The sequence below is a fragment of the Oncorhynchus masou genome, chromosome 8, assembly GCF_036934945.1.
Source record: "Oncorhynchus masou masou isolate Uvic2021 chromosome 8, UVic_Omas_1.1, whole genome shotgun sequence".
NCBI lineage: Eukaryota > Metazoa > Chordata > Actinopteri > Salmoniformes > Salmonidae > Oncorhynchus > Oncorhynchus masou.
This window is the reverse complement of record NC_088219.1, coordinates 34,053,725-34,069,974: the sequence shown is the minus strand read 5'-3', so window position 1 is coordinate 34,069,974 and position 16,250 is coordinate 34,053,725. Positions and strand designations below refer to the sequence as shown.

Sequence of the window (16,250 nt, the reverse complement as noted above, 5' to 3'; positions counted from 1 at the left end):
CTTTGCAGTTCTGGAAAATTCAGAGTGTTTTCTTTCCAAAGCTATCAATTATATGCATAGTCGAGCATCTTTTTGTGACAAAATATCTTGTTTAAAACGGGAACGTTTTTCATCCAAAAATGAAATTGCGCCCCCAGAGTTTCAAGAGGTTAACATATGTGAGAGAAGGTCGTTGAGGTGAGACCGGGAGAGCCTATCACCTTGTAAGACATTATGGTGTGTTCTTAGTCAGCAGGACACAAACGTTACTGAAGCTCTTAAACTGAGACATTAAGGTTGGCTTTTACATTATACACTTCAATACCAATTATTAAACCGTAATAGATAAAGTTACTTTTTACTTTTATAAAAACGTTTTTGTTGCATGCTGAGTGAAGCTGGTAAGCAACCCCGTTGCTCCTACTGCTCTCAGACAAGACACAAACAGACAGACCGATGTCCTTACTCCTCAAGAAGGCCAGGCAGACTGCAGTCTGTGTGTACATCCACTGGACCTTCTGTGAAGTGATAGCTACCTCCCAGGTTTATTTCAGTCCTGTGTACTACTTCTGGTTATGTTTGGTGCTGGCTGTGTCTAGAGTAAAGAAGGGACTCAGGTGCTGCCTGCTTGGTTTCATATGTACTTTCTAAACGGGTGCAACAGATAACCTAGAAACACAAATCTATGAGTCAAATACAGAATAGACTTGAATAACTGGTGTGAACGGGCGGATGCTAGTCATCATAAATTTCCATGAACCATTTCCTATCTGAGTCCGTCACATAGTTGAATGACAGATCACATCAACTACACCAGACAATGGATATAGCTGAGGTGACTCATCTTGAACCATAGATTACCACTGATATCGTATGGCATTTAATAAGCTCACATTCTTCAGGATAATAGATGTCATATCCTCCTCCGATGAGGGACAATCACACAGGGCGGATCTGATTTCATAACTTTAATTGGTTTTCTTTATCAACCCTACACTGTTCATACAGTGTGAGCATGTGTTTGCGTTCCACAATGAAGGTTAATCAAACGGGAGGCTATCTGTGGGCATTGGTGTTGTATTACAGCATCAGTCTATTGGCGGATCTATGTCTGTCGAGTGGGTCATTGTCTAGAGCTAAATGAGCTAAATTAACTCCTAGTTGTATCAATGGGGCGGCAGGGTAGCCTAGTGGTTAGAGCATTGGACTAGTAACTGGAAGGTTGCAAGTTCAAACCCCAGAGCTGACAAGGTACAAATCTGTTGTTCTGCCCCTGAACAGGCAGTTAACCCATTGTTCCTAGGCTGTCATTGAAAATAAGAATTTGTTCTTTAACTGACTTGCCTAGTTAAATAAAGGTTAAAAAAAAAGAAAAAAAGGCCTTAACAATGCTTCTCATGATGTTGCGGCCCATCCGCATCTAAACACTTTAACACAACAATGAGTCAGATTTTATCCCGTTTGCCACAGCTCAACGGAGGTGGGACCAAGTCACTATTATTCAAGTCACAAGCAAGTCTCAAGTCACAAGGTCCGAGTCTCAAGTCGAGTCCCATGTAGAATGGTCCAAGTTGTGCAAGCTAAAAATCTATAAAAAATCTCTACATGCAACGACTTTTTCAACTACAAATCTTTGTCTTTTTATTGAAGCTACCAGACACTTCTTCATTATTTTGTCTACAACATTTTTATTAGCCTATGTAATTGTAAAACAAGGACCTTGTAGCTGCGGTAAGGGCATGAAATCAGCTGAAGGCAAGGCAGGTTGACATGCTCATAGTGTATATTTATTTACAGGTCTTGGTGATCCAATGGTGAAAGTGCCCTATCATGCAAAATACACCATGTAGATTTACCACATATACAAGGGCAATAGCCCAAAAGAAATGGCATCTGTATCAGGCTCAATAGCACAAATGAAATCTGAACGGACACCGGTAGAGGGCTTGACTGTATACCCTCTCCCTGAGAAACCAAATTGAAACTGTCTTACAGGAGCTCAAACTGGTAGGCCTAACGTAAACTCACCCCATTCCGCACAAATGTACACAACCACAACATTCAAACGAGGCTACAAAGAAAACTAATGGGTCTGTTAGCGACTGTGTTGACTTCAAAACCGGGGGTGTGAACTACGTTTCTATTCAAGCTTTGATCGACATGGTAATGGCTCTATAGTATTGGAGAAAAGTTGAAAAAAACGGACCCTCCGTTACATCGGGACGTGTCATGTCGTAACGTACAGCACGCATAAAGCAACTATTTCTGTCTTTCAATCTCTCTCCACCAGGTGTAGCACGACTCTCATCCTTTAAAAACAAGACAGATTGAGTGAAAATAAGTAATTTTCCCACACGACATCTCTCCTTCTCACTTCGCTTCTCACTTCGCTTCCCCACCCACCATTTTTAAAAAGACCCGACGAGGCTCATTGCCTGCTTGAATTATGCGGAAACGGGCAGCGTTTAGGTCATGTAATTGATTTCATGCTGCATGGCCGCATGAGCCCAATCTGGTTCTTGTTGACATCACAATTCCTGTGATTGGTTCATTGTAGTTCACCACAGCCAACACTTGATCTGGAATGTAATTACATGCGAGCATGCCTAGTTGCTAGCGTTAGCCAGCTTGAGCAAGCATATGAACTCTGTAGCACAGAGTAGATCCTCCATATGACGTTGAGAATTAGTGTGTTGTAATAACCAAAATACATAACCGTTTGTACCTATAGATAACCAGATCGTATAAAAGTCTTTGATGACACCATGTTGTTACATTGGTGAGTAAAAATGAATGCTTTCTATCCTTTAAAGCAGGGGTGTCAAAGTCAAATGGACGGAGGGCCAAATAAAAAATTTAGCTACAAGCCGAGGGCCGGACTGTTCGAATGTTCATTGAAAATTTTTTAAATGACGCATATAGTCTAGTGAACCTAATTGAACCTACTGAAAACGACTGCTGTGCCAATAAATATTGAAATGAAGCAGCCTACTGCTCGGTGCGTCACCGTTGCATTGTGGGAAATGTAGTATTGGTGCGTGTAAAAGATCTGCGGGCTGCCGGCTTGCTGCGGTCTGCGGGCCGGTTCTAATAATAAATCAAGATCATCCCAGGGGCCGTAAAAAACCTTCTCGCGGGCCGGATGTGGCCCGCGGGCCTTGACTCTGACATATGTGCTTTAAAGGGATACTTTGGGATTTTTGCAATGAGGCCCTTTAACTACTTCCCCAGAGTCAGATGAACTTGTGGATACCATTTTTATGTCTCTTTGTCCAGCATGAAGGAAGTTAAGAGGTATTTTAGCAAGCCAATGCTAACTGGCGTTACCCATAGACTTCCAGTCATTGCGCTATCTGCTATCATGGTAGTTAAAGGGCCTCTGCCAAAATCCCAAAGTATCCCTTTAATATGTTTTAACCCTCAAGGCATGTTCATTATATAAATATCCCATTGAACTTTATCTGGTTTGTCATTCCAAAGGAATTCTCGCATTACTTGAGAAAGGATTTTCCTGTAGTCGGTAGAGCCATGAATAAGTATGTAAACTAGAGAATTAATCAGATAAATTTTCCCTTAGATGGACAGGTGTTTCCGTCTCCACGGTTTCAAGATCGTATCTATTTTGCAAAGTTTTCTATCAAAGTTAGTAGTCGGAAGATTGCTAAACTTTTCAGAGATATGTGCACCAAGCACATCAACTTTGCCATCCGCCCATTTAATCGGGAGATCACATCACAATTTAAAGTTTATCTTTTAGAAACGCAATGCGTAATTTAGTACACACAGTGCTTTGTTTGTTCTTTTCCTGGTACTCCCTGGTCTTCTGTAAGCTTGGTATAGCCAAAGTAGTCGCATATTGCCAGATTGCAGGGATGGGCAAGAGATGTTGGCCCGCAGATCAATTTAAATTATTTTTGTAAATCAGTCGGGGTTTGAACTTACTGTTGAGAGTTAAAATAGAACAATACAGAAGGTGCAATTTAGACATTTGGTTGTTAGTCACTCTCTCAGATATCATATTAACATGGCATAAGTCATGGCAAAATGTGTAGAATTGCAGGGAATTAGTAGAATTGCATGAGCTTTCAAAAAACCACCCCATGGCAAATGGATAGAATTGCAGGAAATTCACTGTAAAATTGCACCTTTTTCGTCTCTGCCTCATGGCATTTTTTATTTTTAAATTTCATGACATTTCTTATAAAGTTTTGAAATCTTCTCTCCACCCATGGCAAAATGTGTAGAATTGCAGCAAAACTTGCTTTAAGACTAGGGTTGGCTCTGACTGCATGTGGGGTATGGATGTTTGTAGGCAGACCCCCAAGCCACTGTGGCCCGCAAAGTGGGGGAGACGCTCAACCAAGTCTCGTTTAGGGCCCCCTAAAGGCTAGGGCCGGCCCTGGCTACTGATATAATGCATTTATTTTAGAGTTAAGTAGTTTAACTGGACAAATAGATTGATTGAACAAATCAGTTGACTGTATGTCTTGGACTGTGGGTAGGGTACGCATTTCCTTGATCCACTGCGATTCCTCATGATGAATTCAGATTTTTTTGTTTCCCATCCCTGGTGTATAGTATGTAACCTTGATTTTGTGTTCGTCTCAGGCACTGGGAAGCCGTTAAGAGGTGGGATGAAGCCATCCAGATGACTCCAGAAAACCCTCTACTGTACGAGATGAAGTCCCAGGTACATTACAGCATTACAGTACTACAGCTCTCAGCTACTTATCCTCCTCTCCTCCTGTTGTCTCTCTAGTTCGCCAATTCTCCAGCTATCAGACGACAGCCAGCCAAATAGGGCCAGATACAGCCAGATAAGAGCTTCCTCGGTTTGTCTTTGCTACAAACAGAACATTTTGTTTGTATGAACCTTTTTTCTCCCTTGTTCTCTGTGCTGGTACAATACAATCACAGTGTGTCGAATTTACCTCCAGATACAATTTGACTGTCAGAGGTACGTTTCTCCTGGAAGCTCCCTTTAGGCCACGGATGGGCAATTGATGGCCCGCTACAGTACCAGTCAAATGTTTGGACACACCTACTCATTCAAGGGTTTTTCTTTATTTTTAATATTTTCTATATGACAACTTTGCATACTCTTGGCATTCGCTGAACCAGCTTCATGAGGTAGTCACCTGGAATGCATTTCAATTAACAGGTATGCCTTGTTAAAAGTATATTTGTGGAATTTTTTTTCCTTAAGCGTTTGAGCCAATCAGTTGTCTTGTGACAAGGTAGGGGTGATATACAGAAGATAGCCCTGTTTGGTAAAAGATCAAGTCGCTATTATGGCAAGAACAACTCAAATAAGCAAAGATAAACAACAGTCCATCATTACTTTAAGACATGAATGTCAGTCAATATGGAACATTTCAAGAACTTAGAAAGTTTCCTCAAGTGCAATCGCAAAAAAAATCAAGCTCTTTAATGAAACTGGCTGTTATGAGGACCGCCACAGGAAAGGAAGCCTCTGTTACCTCTGCTGCAGAGGAAGGAGTTAACTGCACCTCAGATTGCAGCCCAAATAAATGTTTCAGAGTTAAAGATAGACACATCTCAACATCAACTGTTCAGAGGAGACTGCGTGAATCAGGCCTTCATGGTTCAAATTGCTGCAAAGATACCACTACTAAAGGACACCAATGAGAAGACTTGCTTGGTCCAAGAAACACGAGCAATGGACATTAGACCGGTGGAAATTCCAAATTTGAGATTTTTGGTTCCAATCGCCTTGTCTTTGTGAGACGCAGAGTAAGTGAACGGATGATCTCTGCATGTGTGGTTCCCACCGTGAAGCATGGAGGAGGAAGTGTGATAGTATGGGGGTGCTTTGCTGGTGACACTGTCTGTGATTTCTTTAGGTTTCAAGGCACAATTAACCAGCATAGCTACCACAGCATTCTACAGCAATACGCCACCTCATCTGGTTTGCGCATAGTGGGACTATAATTTGTTTTTCAACAGGACAATGACCCAACACACCTCCAGGCTGTGTAAGGGCTATTTGACCAAGAAGGAGAGTGATGGACTGCTACATCAGATGACCTGGCCTCCACAATCACCTGACCTCAACCCAATTGAGATAGATAGGGATGAGTTGGACCGCAGAGTGAAGGAAAAGCATTCAACAAGTGCTATGTGGGAACTCCTTCAAGACTGTTGGAAAATAATTCCACATGAAGCTGGTTGAGAGAATGCCAAGAGTGCAAAGCTTTCATCAAGGCAAAGGGTTGCTACTTTGAAGATTTGTTTTACACTTTTTTGGGTTTTTGCATGATTCCATATGTGTTATTTCATAGTTTTGATGTCTTCACTATTATTCTACAATGTAGAAAATAGTAAAAATAAAGAAAAACCTTTGAATGAGTAGTTGTCCAAACCTTTGACTGGTTGTGTGTGTGTGTGTGTGTGTGTACGTACGTGGAAAATAAATCTTGCTTGTTTTTAGGTGACCAAATACTTATTTTCCACCATAATTTGCAAATAAATTCATTAAAAATCCTACAATGTGATTGTCTGGATTTTTTTTTCTCATTTTGTCTGTCATAGTTGAAGTGTACCTATGATGAAAATTACAGGCTTCTCGTCTTTTTAAGTGGGAGAACTTGCACAATTGGTGGCAGACTAAATATTTTTTTGCCCCTGTGTGTGTGTGTGTGTGTGTGTGTGTGTGTGTGTGTAATATTAGTGCCTTCGGAAAGTTGTCAGATCACTTGACTTTTTCCTCGTTTTGTTACGTCACAGCCTTATTCTAAAATGGATTCAATAAGTACAAATCCTCAGCAATCTACACACAATACCCCATAAAGACAAAGCGAAAACATGTTTTTAGAAAATACAGAAATACCTTATTTACATAAGTATTCATTGCCTTTGCTATGAGACTCGAAATTGAGCTCAGGTGCATTCTGTTTCCATTGATCGTCCTTGAGATGCTTCTACAACTTGGTGTGCACCTGTGGTACATTCAATTGATTGGACATGATTTGGAAAGTCACTGATGGATTCTGTTAAAATGTAACATTTTTTAATTTAAACTGTAGTTTGTTTTTATCCTTTTTAGCGAGTGATTATTGTGAGTATTAATGGAGTTTAGGCCATGAAACTGTATGTATACTAATTTATAAAGGTGGACCTAATCAGATAAGAGGAAATTGCCTAAGACAAGAGAGCAGGGTCAGGCCCAGAAGATGAATAGCTAAACAAAGAGAGGGCCATGGACATTCCACAGGGGAAAGGAGGAAATCTCATTGGGTTCATAAAATGTATAGCTTGGGCGGTAACGCCTACAAAGGAAGAGTTTAAAATGTGTTGTGAACTTTCTAAATGTATGCACTCAGCTGATGTCATCCTGGTCTCAATTCCTTATTGCAAAGAGGTTGCAATAGAGTTTTTTTCTTTGAACAGCACACACCCATCTAAATGAGGTCCCACAGTTAACCATGCTAAGGAATTGTCCTTAGAGCTCTGAGACAGGATTGTGTCGAGGCAGAGATCTGGGGAAGGGTGGGTACCAAAACAGTGCTGCAGCATTCTAGCTCCCCAAGAACACAGTGCCCTTCATCATTCTTAAATGGAAGATGTTTGGAACCACCAAGGCTCATCCTAGAGCTGGCCGCCCTGCCAAACTGAACAATCGGGGGAGAAGGGCCTTGGTCAATGAGGTTACCAAGAAACTGATGGTCACTCTGACAGAGCTCCAGAGTTCCTTTGTGGAGATGGGAGAACCGTCCAGAAAGACAATCATCTCTGCAGCAATCAGGCCTTTACAGTAGAGTGGCCAGACGGAAGCCACTCCTCAATAAAAGGCACATGACAGCCCGCCTGGAGTTTGCCAAAAGGCACCTAAAGGACTCTCAGACCATGAGAAACAGGATTGAACTCTTTGGCCTGAATGCCAAGCGTCACGTCTGGAGGAAACCTGGCACCATCCCTACGGTGAAGCATGGTGGTGGCAGCATCATGCTGTGGGGATGTTTTTCTGTGGTAGGGATTGGGAGATTAGTCAGGATCGAGGGAAAGATGAATGGCGCAAAGTACAGAGATCCTTGATGAAAATCTACTCCAGACTGCTCAAGACTTCAGACTGGGGCGAAGTTTCACCTTCAAACAGGACACTGACCCTAAGAATGCAGCCAAGACAACGCAGGACAAGTCTTTGAGTGACCCAGCCAATGCCCTGACTTGAAACCGATCAAACATCGCTGGAGACACCTGAAAATAGCTGTGCAGAAACGCTCCTCATCCAACCTTACAGAGCTTGAGAGGATCTGCAGAGAAGAATGGGAGAAACTCTCCAAATTCAGGTGTGCCAAGCTTGTAGCGTCATACCCAAGAAGACAATGCTATAATCGCTGCCAAAGGTGATTCAACGAAGTACTGAGTAAAGGGTCTGAGTCATTATTAGGAAACATTTCTGTGTGTAGATTGGTGAGGGGGGACAAAAACAATTTAATACATTTTACAATAAGGCTGTACCGTAACAAAATGTGGAAAAAGTCGAGGGGTCTGAATACTTTCTGAAGGCACTGTATATATATTTTGGGGTGACTCCGTCGGGGTCTTAGAATAGTAGAATACACACGTTGCAATTTTGAAATGCATCAGCAGTTTTTCTCACGTCAGTCACTGACATTCACTCAATTAGCCCATGTCAGCATAAAAATATGTTGTTTGATAAATTAGTCGAGCCCGCTATCCAATTACTGACCGGAGGGCCCTCGTTGAATTTGTTAGTCACTCTCACTCAGATATCATTTTAAACACTGCAAACATTTCTCTCCACCCTATGGCGAAATGTGTATAATTGCAGGAAATTAACTGTTAAACTGCTGATCTTTCTCTACGCCTCATGGCAATTTTTGTTGAATTTCATGATATATGTTAAAAATGACAAAATCTTCTCTCTGCCCATGGCAAAATATGTAGAATTGCAGGAAATTACCTCTAAAACAAAATTTCACTTAGGGCCCCCAAAAGGCTAGGGCCGGCTCTGACTACATGTGTGGGTATGGATGTGGGTACGCAGACCCCCAATCCACTGCGGCCCCTCATAATGAGTTCTGATTTTTTTTTTCGTGTCCCCCACCCCCGTCAGTTTCCCATCCATGCTTTCGGCTGTCAGGAGTTAAGTTAGTTCTCGGACCATTTGTGTACTTGAGCTTTGCCATGAAAAAAAATAGCCATTGGACACGGGGAACGGTCTTTCATAATGACCTGCTGTTAAGAGAAAAAGTACGCAGCTTGAGATTTGAAAGGGAATCTCGTTATATGAGGACAGTAAGTGGAGGATACAATTTCAATTCAAATTGTTTATTTGACCATTTCACTCTCTGTCCCTCTCTCTCCCAGGTGTCATTGAAAGTAGAGATTAGGCTAGCTAGCCAACAGAGGTGTAGGTGTGTGTGTGTGTGTGGGGGGGGGGGTGGTGGTGGTGGTGGTGGTGGTGTAATCATAAAGCAAAGAAGCTATCTAAACCCGACTGTGATGGAGTCACACCACATGTACCCTGACATACTCCAACAGTATCTGTAACACAATTAACTTTCTCCTTATAGCCTTCACCTTTCCAATAAACATTCTCCCTCCCTCCACGCTTTTAATGGCTGACATTATTAACCATGATTATGAAATCTGAGTAGAAATTCATTACGTGACCTATGTGGCAAATAATGAAAGTTTCTGTTATTACCTTCTTTAGGGGAAATGTAATATCATGTTCTTTTACTCATGAAGTGTGCGGTTTTAAATGTTGTTTAACTCGGTCCTCATGTCCTCGACGGTATTCTTGGTTGCTACAGATTAGTAATGCTTTAGAAGGGATACATTAACAGGGTCACATACACACACATCTACTTCTATGCTGGGCAGCGGAGGAGACATATCCCTCCCTCATTAAGTTATATTCTGATGTGTTTCATGACACATGAATAGTCTGACTGGTCGGTGGAAAAAAAATATATGTCCCCATTAGTCCAGTCTTTCTTTTGTACGCTCTGCACTTGCTGCAAGACCAGCTATAAGGCTGTCTCAGAGGTAAGATGCCTCTCTCAGAGCCAGAAGACTGGATTGGAGACACAACTCTGACATCTGCCATTCACTTCCTCTCATCACGTTCCTCCCTTTAACTCACTCAGTTTCTCTGTGATGCTCACAGTCCTCTCTGTCTGTTTGTCCATCCGTCACGCTCGCATGGTCCTTTTGTGTGTTCGTCACTCTGTTCCTTTAAAGTTTTGATTGGTTGGCATGAGATCGATCTCATTGCAGCCATGGCGTCACTTCACTGATGTCTTTCTGTTAGGCTGCATGAGAGCATGAATGAGGACAAACTTTTATTGTCCATTGAATATAACGTTTGCCTTAGAAAAACAGTCAAAAACATAAATCACAGAACGAACAAAATTTGAACCCAAGAGATTAGAGTTTTGTTACTAAGACTCATCCACCATTTGGCTCATCCACCATACAACATGTATTTTTATTTTTTATTTCTTAGACAATCACTTATGGAGTCACTATTCTCTTCCTGGGCACGTCCTCTCTGGGCCCGCCCTTTCTACCTCAGTACATTACAGCACTAGTAGCTCCTGTGGTCTGCAGTCCAGAGACAGATGGAGTCATTAGCAGTGTATCACTGGAGGTCGCTGTGTATTATGGCCAGTATTCTAACCCTCATTTGTAATGTAATAACAGGTCGTTTACCAGGATCCTGCTGTAGCTCGCCTGCCATTGCTGAAATTAATACATAACATAGACCCTAGGACTGCACTATAATGTCAGGACCAATATGTTTTCCAGAGGGTTGATTCCTCACTAAACCAGGACAAAAAAATAGCATGATTTTTACGAAATGTAATCCTTAAAATATTATTTTTGGAGGAAGGATTGTTAGCATATATTTGATATTTTGATCTTAAAGCATAATTGAGACATGTATTGAAGTTCGAATATTTTTGACTTTTTGGCCTTATATTGTTTAATTTTGTTTGTTTGTTTATTGTTTAATTTGTAGGTGCTACAAAGCAAAAACTGTGGTGTCATGACGCTTTTTTGTTGTTGGATGTAAAAGACTAAAACACCAGGAAATCAGCTCCAAGTCCATTTTTATTTTGGAACTCTGTATCAAAGTATTCCCACGCATAATAGAGCTGTACACTCAATGGCCAGTTTATTGGGTACACCCATCTGGTACCGGGACGGACTGCCATTTGCCTCCAGAACAGCCTGAATTATTTGGGTAATGGAAACGTTGCTCAATTAGTACCAGGGGGCCTAACGTGTGCCAAGAAAATATTCCCCACACCAGGCAGGATGGGGCCATGGACTCATGCTGCTTACTCCAATTCGTGACTGTGTCAACAGGAACTGGGATTCGTCAGATCAGGCAATGTTTTTCCACTCCTCAATTGTCCAGTGTTGGTGATCCAGCCTGGTCTCATATTTTTATTTTATTTTTTATTTAACCTTTTATTTAACTAGGCAAGTCAGTTAAGAACAAATTGTTATTTACAATGACGGCCTAGGAACAGTGGGTTAACTGCTTTGTTCAGGGGCAGAACAACAGATTTTTACCATGTCAGCTCAGGGATTCGTTCTAGCAACCTTTTGGTTACTGGCCCAATGCTCTAACTACTAGGCAGTCTACCGCCCCTCATAGACTCTACATAACATAGTAAATGTAAATCCGGGACATTCAAATTATTATGATTTGTTACTTTTGGTATGATTACATGAGGCAGATGGTTACTTAAGGCAAAACTAAAGGAGGGTGGTTTGATGGGTGGGCATATAATACAAACCACTAGCATCCCACAAAGGTTGCGTGTTCAAATCTCATCAACAGCATGGTCGTTACACCTTGTGCTAGGGACAATAAAAGGCCATTCTAAATGTGCAGCTTTGTCACACGACGCAATGCCACATATGTCTCAAGTTTTGAGGGAGTGTGCAATTGGTATGCTGACTGCATGAATGCCCACCAGAGCTCTTGCCAGAGAATTTAATGTTGATTTCTCTACCATAAGCTGCCTCCAACATCGTTTTAGAGAATTTGGCTGTACGTCTAACCGGCCTCCCAACCACAGGCCATTGTGCGTGGGTACAGGTTAGTCGAGGTAATTTGTACATGAAGGTAGGGGTAAAGTCTCTGCATAGATAATAAAGATTGAGTAGCATCAGTGTAAAAACAAAGGGGGGTCAATGTAAATAGTCCGGGTGGCTATTTGATTAATTTAGCATGATAATGCACGGCCCCATATCGCAGGGACCTGTACACAATCCCTGGAAGCTGAAAATGTCCCAGTTCTTCCGTGGCCTGCATACTCACCAGACATGTCACCCATTGAGCATGTTTGGGATGCTCTGGATCAACATGTACGACAGCATGTTCCAGTTCCCACCAATATCCAGCTACTTCACACAGCCATTGATGAGTAGTGGGACAACATTCCACAGGCCACGAGCCTGATCAACTCTATGCAAAGGAGATGTCGTACTGCATGAGGCAAATGGTGGTCACACCAGATACTGACTGGTTTTCTGATCCATGCCCATACATTTTTTTTAAAGAAATGTGACAAGGGCTGTGGAGGTCACAAAATTTCATCAAGCAAATAACTGCCGTTGTCATGGTAATTGACATAAACACATTTAGCATCTCGTGGCTTCCCTACAAGCCACTGATGCAGACCTTTGGAACATCTACATTTGAAAAAGTCAAATAAATCCATGCAATATAGCCTACACTTTCACAATAAATCCATGATTTATTTTAGACGGGTCTAAAGAAACATGAAATTAAGAAAATGTAGTCTATTTTAGAAGAACAGAATAGCATACTCTGAGTTGTCCTTATGTTAGGTCCTCATCTGGCTGTGCCATATGGCTGTGGGCTACACTAGTTCATTTAGCAGACAAGGTTTGCTTAGAATTCTGTGACCTTTTACATTATTTTATAGTATGAAGAATTAAAATTGAACAAAGCTGAATAAAATAGAAAGGATATGTTCTCAATGATTTGAGGAACACATTCTGTGTTCAGCAGTTAACAAAGAAATAGGTACTCCTATATGCTTAATTTTGAGTTATTAATGTAACTTTAGTTGTTCTACAAACGTTGGGCTATATGTTTTGATTTTTAATACATTGAAAGGTTCCATGATGCGACTAATGATTATTTGAAAATAGCTCTGCTTTGTTTTTCTTCACAGGCTGTACACACTTCATCAGTCTCTCATTCAAAATTTGACAAGCACTTGATAATGCCTTGAATTTCCCGGCAGCATCACCTTTTGTGTGGCCGTAATCCTCCCTAAACAAAATATTTTGCGGCCAGTGGCCATTGTGCCCTTGGCTGAATATAATAATGATAATTCCCTTCTCCTATAGTGCTGCTTGCTCCGAAGCACCTCTCACTCATATGGCTCTCCATCACATGATTGGTCTTTCTCACAGGCTACAAGTGAAGATGGACACATCTGGGACGCAACTGCACAAGTCCTTATCCAATTCAGAGTTGCGTATTTAAGATATCGGGAGAACTGTCCACAATTACTTTTCGTCAGCCAACAAGATGAGTAGGCCTACTGAACAGCAAAAGCTTTTTATTTTTATTTGACCTTTATTTAACTAGGCAAGTCAGTTAAGAACAAATTCTTATTTTCAATGACTGCCTAGGAACAGTGGGTTAATAGCCTATGTCCATCTACTATCACCAATACTTCAAAAGGGAAAACAACATTATCAAAAGTGATCACAAATGTCACAATTTATCACCAAGGTGCGTTTTTATTGTGAATATTATTTTCCCCAAACTTGAAACTCAAAACATTTCTTATGTATGCCAGTTAGCCTTGTAAAGCGGATTAATGTTATTTGGCCACTTTCGTTGTGATACAAAACATATAGGCCTACAGTGCATTCAATTCAGCCTTTTCAACTTTTTCCACATTTTGTTATGTTATAGCCTTATTTAAAAGTTGATTTAATTGTTGATTACCCTCATCAATCTGCACAATGCCCCATAATGACAAAACAAAAAGTTTTATTTTATTTTAGCAAATGTATTAAACAATTTAAAAATCACATTTACATAAGTATTCAGACCTTTAAGTCAGTACTTTGTTGAAGCACCTTTGGCAGCAATTACAGTCTTGAGTCTTCTTGGGTGTATGATGCTACAAGCGTGGCACACCTGTATTTGGAGAGTTTCTCCTGTTCTTCTCTGCAGATCCTCTCAAGCTCTGTCAGGTTGGATGGGGAGCGTTGCTGCACAGCTATTTTGCAAGTCTCTCCAGAGATGTTAGATCGGGTTCAAGTCTGGGGTCTGGCTGGGCCAATCAAGGACATTCAGAAACTAGTCCTTGAAGCCACTCCTGCGTTGTCTTGGCTGTGTTCTTAGGGTTGTTGTCCTGTTGGAAGGTGAACCTAAGCCCCTAGTCTGAGGTCCTGAGCACTCTGGAGTAGGTTTTCATGAAGGATCTCTCTGTACTTTGCTCCGTTCCTTTTTCCCTCAATCCAGACTACTCTCCCAGTCCCTGCCGCTGAAAAGCATCCCCACACCATGATGCTCCCAACTTAGCTTCATTGTAAGGCTGGTTCCAGGTATGCCTCAGACCAGATAATCTTGTTTCTCATGGTCTGAGAGTCTTTCGGTGCCTTTTGGAAAACTCCAAGCGGGCTGTCGTGCCTATTACTGAGGAGTGACTTCCGTCTGGCCACTTTACCCTAAAGACCTGATTGGTGGAGTGCTGCAGAGATGGTTATCCTTCTGTAATGTTATCCCATGTCCACAGAGGAACTCTGGAGCTCTGTCAGAGTGACCATCAGTTTCTTAGTCACCTCCCTTTTCCCCCGATTGGTCAGTTTGGCTGTGCGTCCAGCTTTAGGAAGAGACTTGGTGTTTCCAAACATCTTCCATTTAATAATGATTGAGGCCACTGTGTTCTTGGGGACCTTCAATGCTGCAGACATTTTTGGTACCCTTCCCCAGATCTTTTCCTTCGACACAATCCTGTTTTGGAGCTCTATGAACAATTCCTTAAACCTCATGTCAGAGCAAAAACCAAGCCATGTCAAATCTGGGACCTTATATAGACAGGTGTGTGTGTGCCTTTCCAAATCATGTCCAAATCAATTGAATTTACCACAGGTGGGCTCCAATCAAGTTGTAAAAACATCTCAAAGATAATCAATGGAAACCGGATGCACATGAGCTGAATTTCGAGTCTCATAGCAAAGGCTCTGAATACTTATGTAAATGAGTTATTTCTGTTTTATATTTTTAAATGTGCAAACATTTCTAAAAACCTGTTTTCGCTTTGTCATTATGGGGTATTGTGTGCAGATTGAGAAAAAAATCTACGTGATCCATTTTAGAATAAGACTGTAATGTAACAAAATGTGGAAAAAGAAGTGGTCTGAACATTTTCCGAATGCACTGTATGGGTACGGCTACGTGAGGTGTGCGACTATAATTAGAAAAAGTCGCCAAAATAAATCATTATTTCTTGTCTTACGCTGGGCATCATTCACAAGTGAAAATAAATTATTTACAAGTGATAGGCTAATATTGTTACCTGTCAGACTAATCTTGATTTAATCTTGTCTTTATGTATTCTAAATAATATATGTTTAAATATAATAATATATGTTTATGTATTCTAAATAATATTTGTTTTGATTTAGAGTGGACCATTATCATGCGTCTTTCTCGAAACAGTGGCTGGGGGAAAAATGCATGTCATCTATGCAATTAAATAGCAAATGGAGAAATCCATAGATGATGGCCTAATGAATTCATTTCAATTGACTGATTTCCTTATGGACTGTTTATTTTTTTGTATTCACGACTTTTAAGCCACTTTGCAACTACTTAGCGTGCTATCGAACCCTTCCCCTAATCTTAACCCTTTAAATGGATACAATGGGATTTTGGCAGTGAGGTCTTTTATCTACTTCCCTGGAGTCAGATGAACTTGTGGATACCATTATCATGTTTTTCTGCTCGGTATGAAGGAAGTTAGAGGTTGTTTCGCGAGCCAATGCTTACTAGCATTAGCATCATGACTGGAAGTCTATGGGTATCTTCTAGTAAATACCTCTGCCAATATCCCAAAGTATTCCTTTAACCTAACTCCTAACCTTAATCGTAACCTAACCCTTAGCCTAGCTAACGTTAGCCAGCTAGCTAACGTTAGCCACAACAAATTGGAATGAATACAATTTTGCACATTGGAAACATATTGTACGTTTTGCAAATTTGCAACATA

At 41.1% G+C, this 16,250-nt stretch overlaps 1 protein-coding gene across 2 annotated transcripts in view; it reads left to right on the top strand.

Moving 5' to 3' along the window:
- ttc33 (tetratricopeptide repeat domain 33) overlaps nt 1–16,250 on the top strand; it is a 57,066-nt gene that overhangs the window by 20,493 nt on the left and 20,323 nt on the right. For both annotated transcript variants that reach the window (XM_064972279.1, XM_064972280.1), the window contains exon 2: nt 4,588–4,669. In XM_064972279.1, coding sequence (XP_064828351.1) covers nt 4,588–4,669 — 82 coding nt within the window. The remainder of the gene's footprint in view (nt 1–4,587; nt 4,670–16,250) is intronic.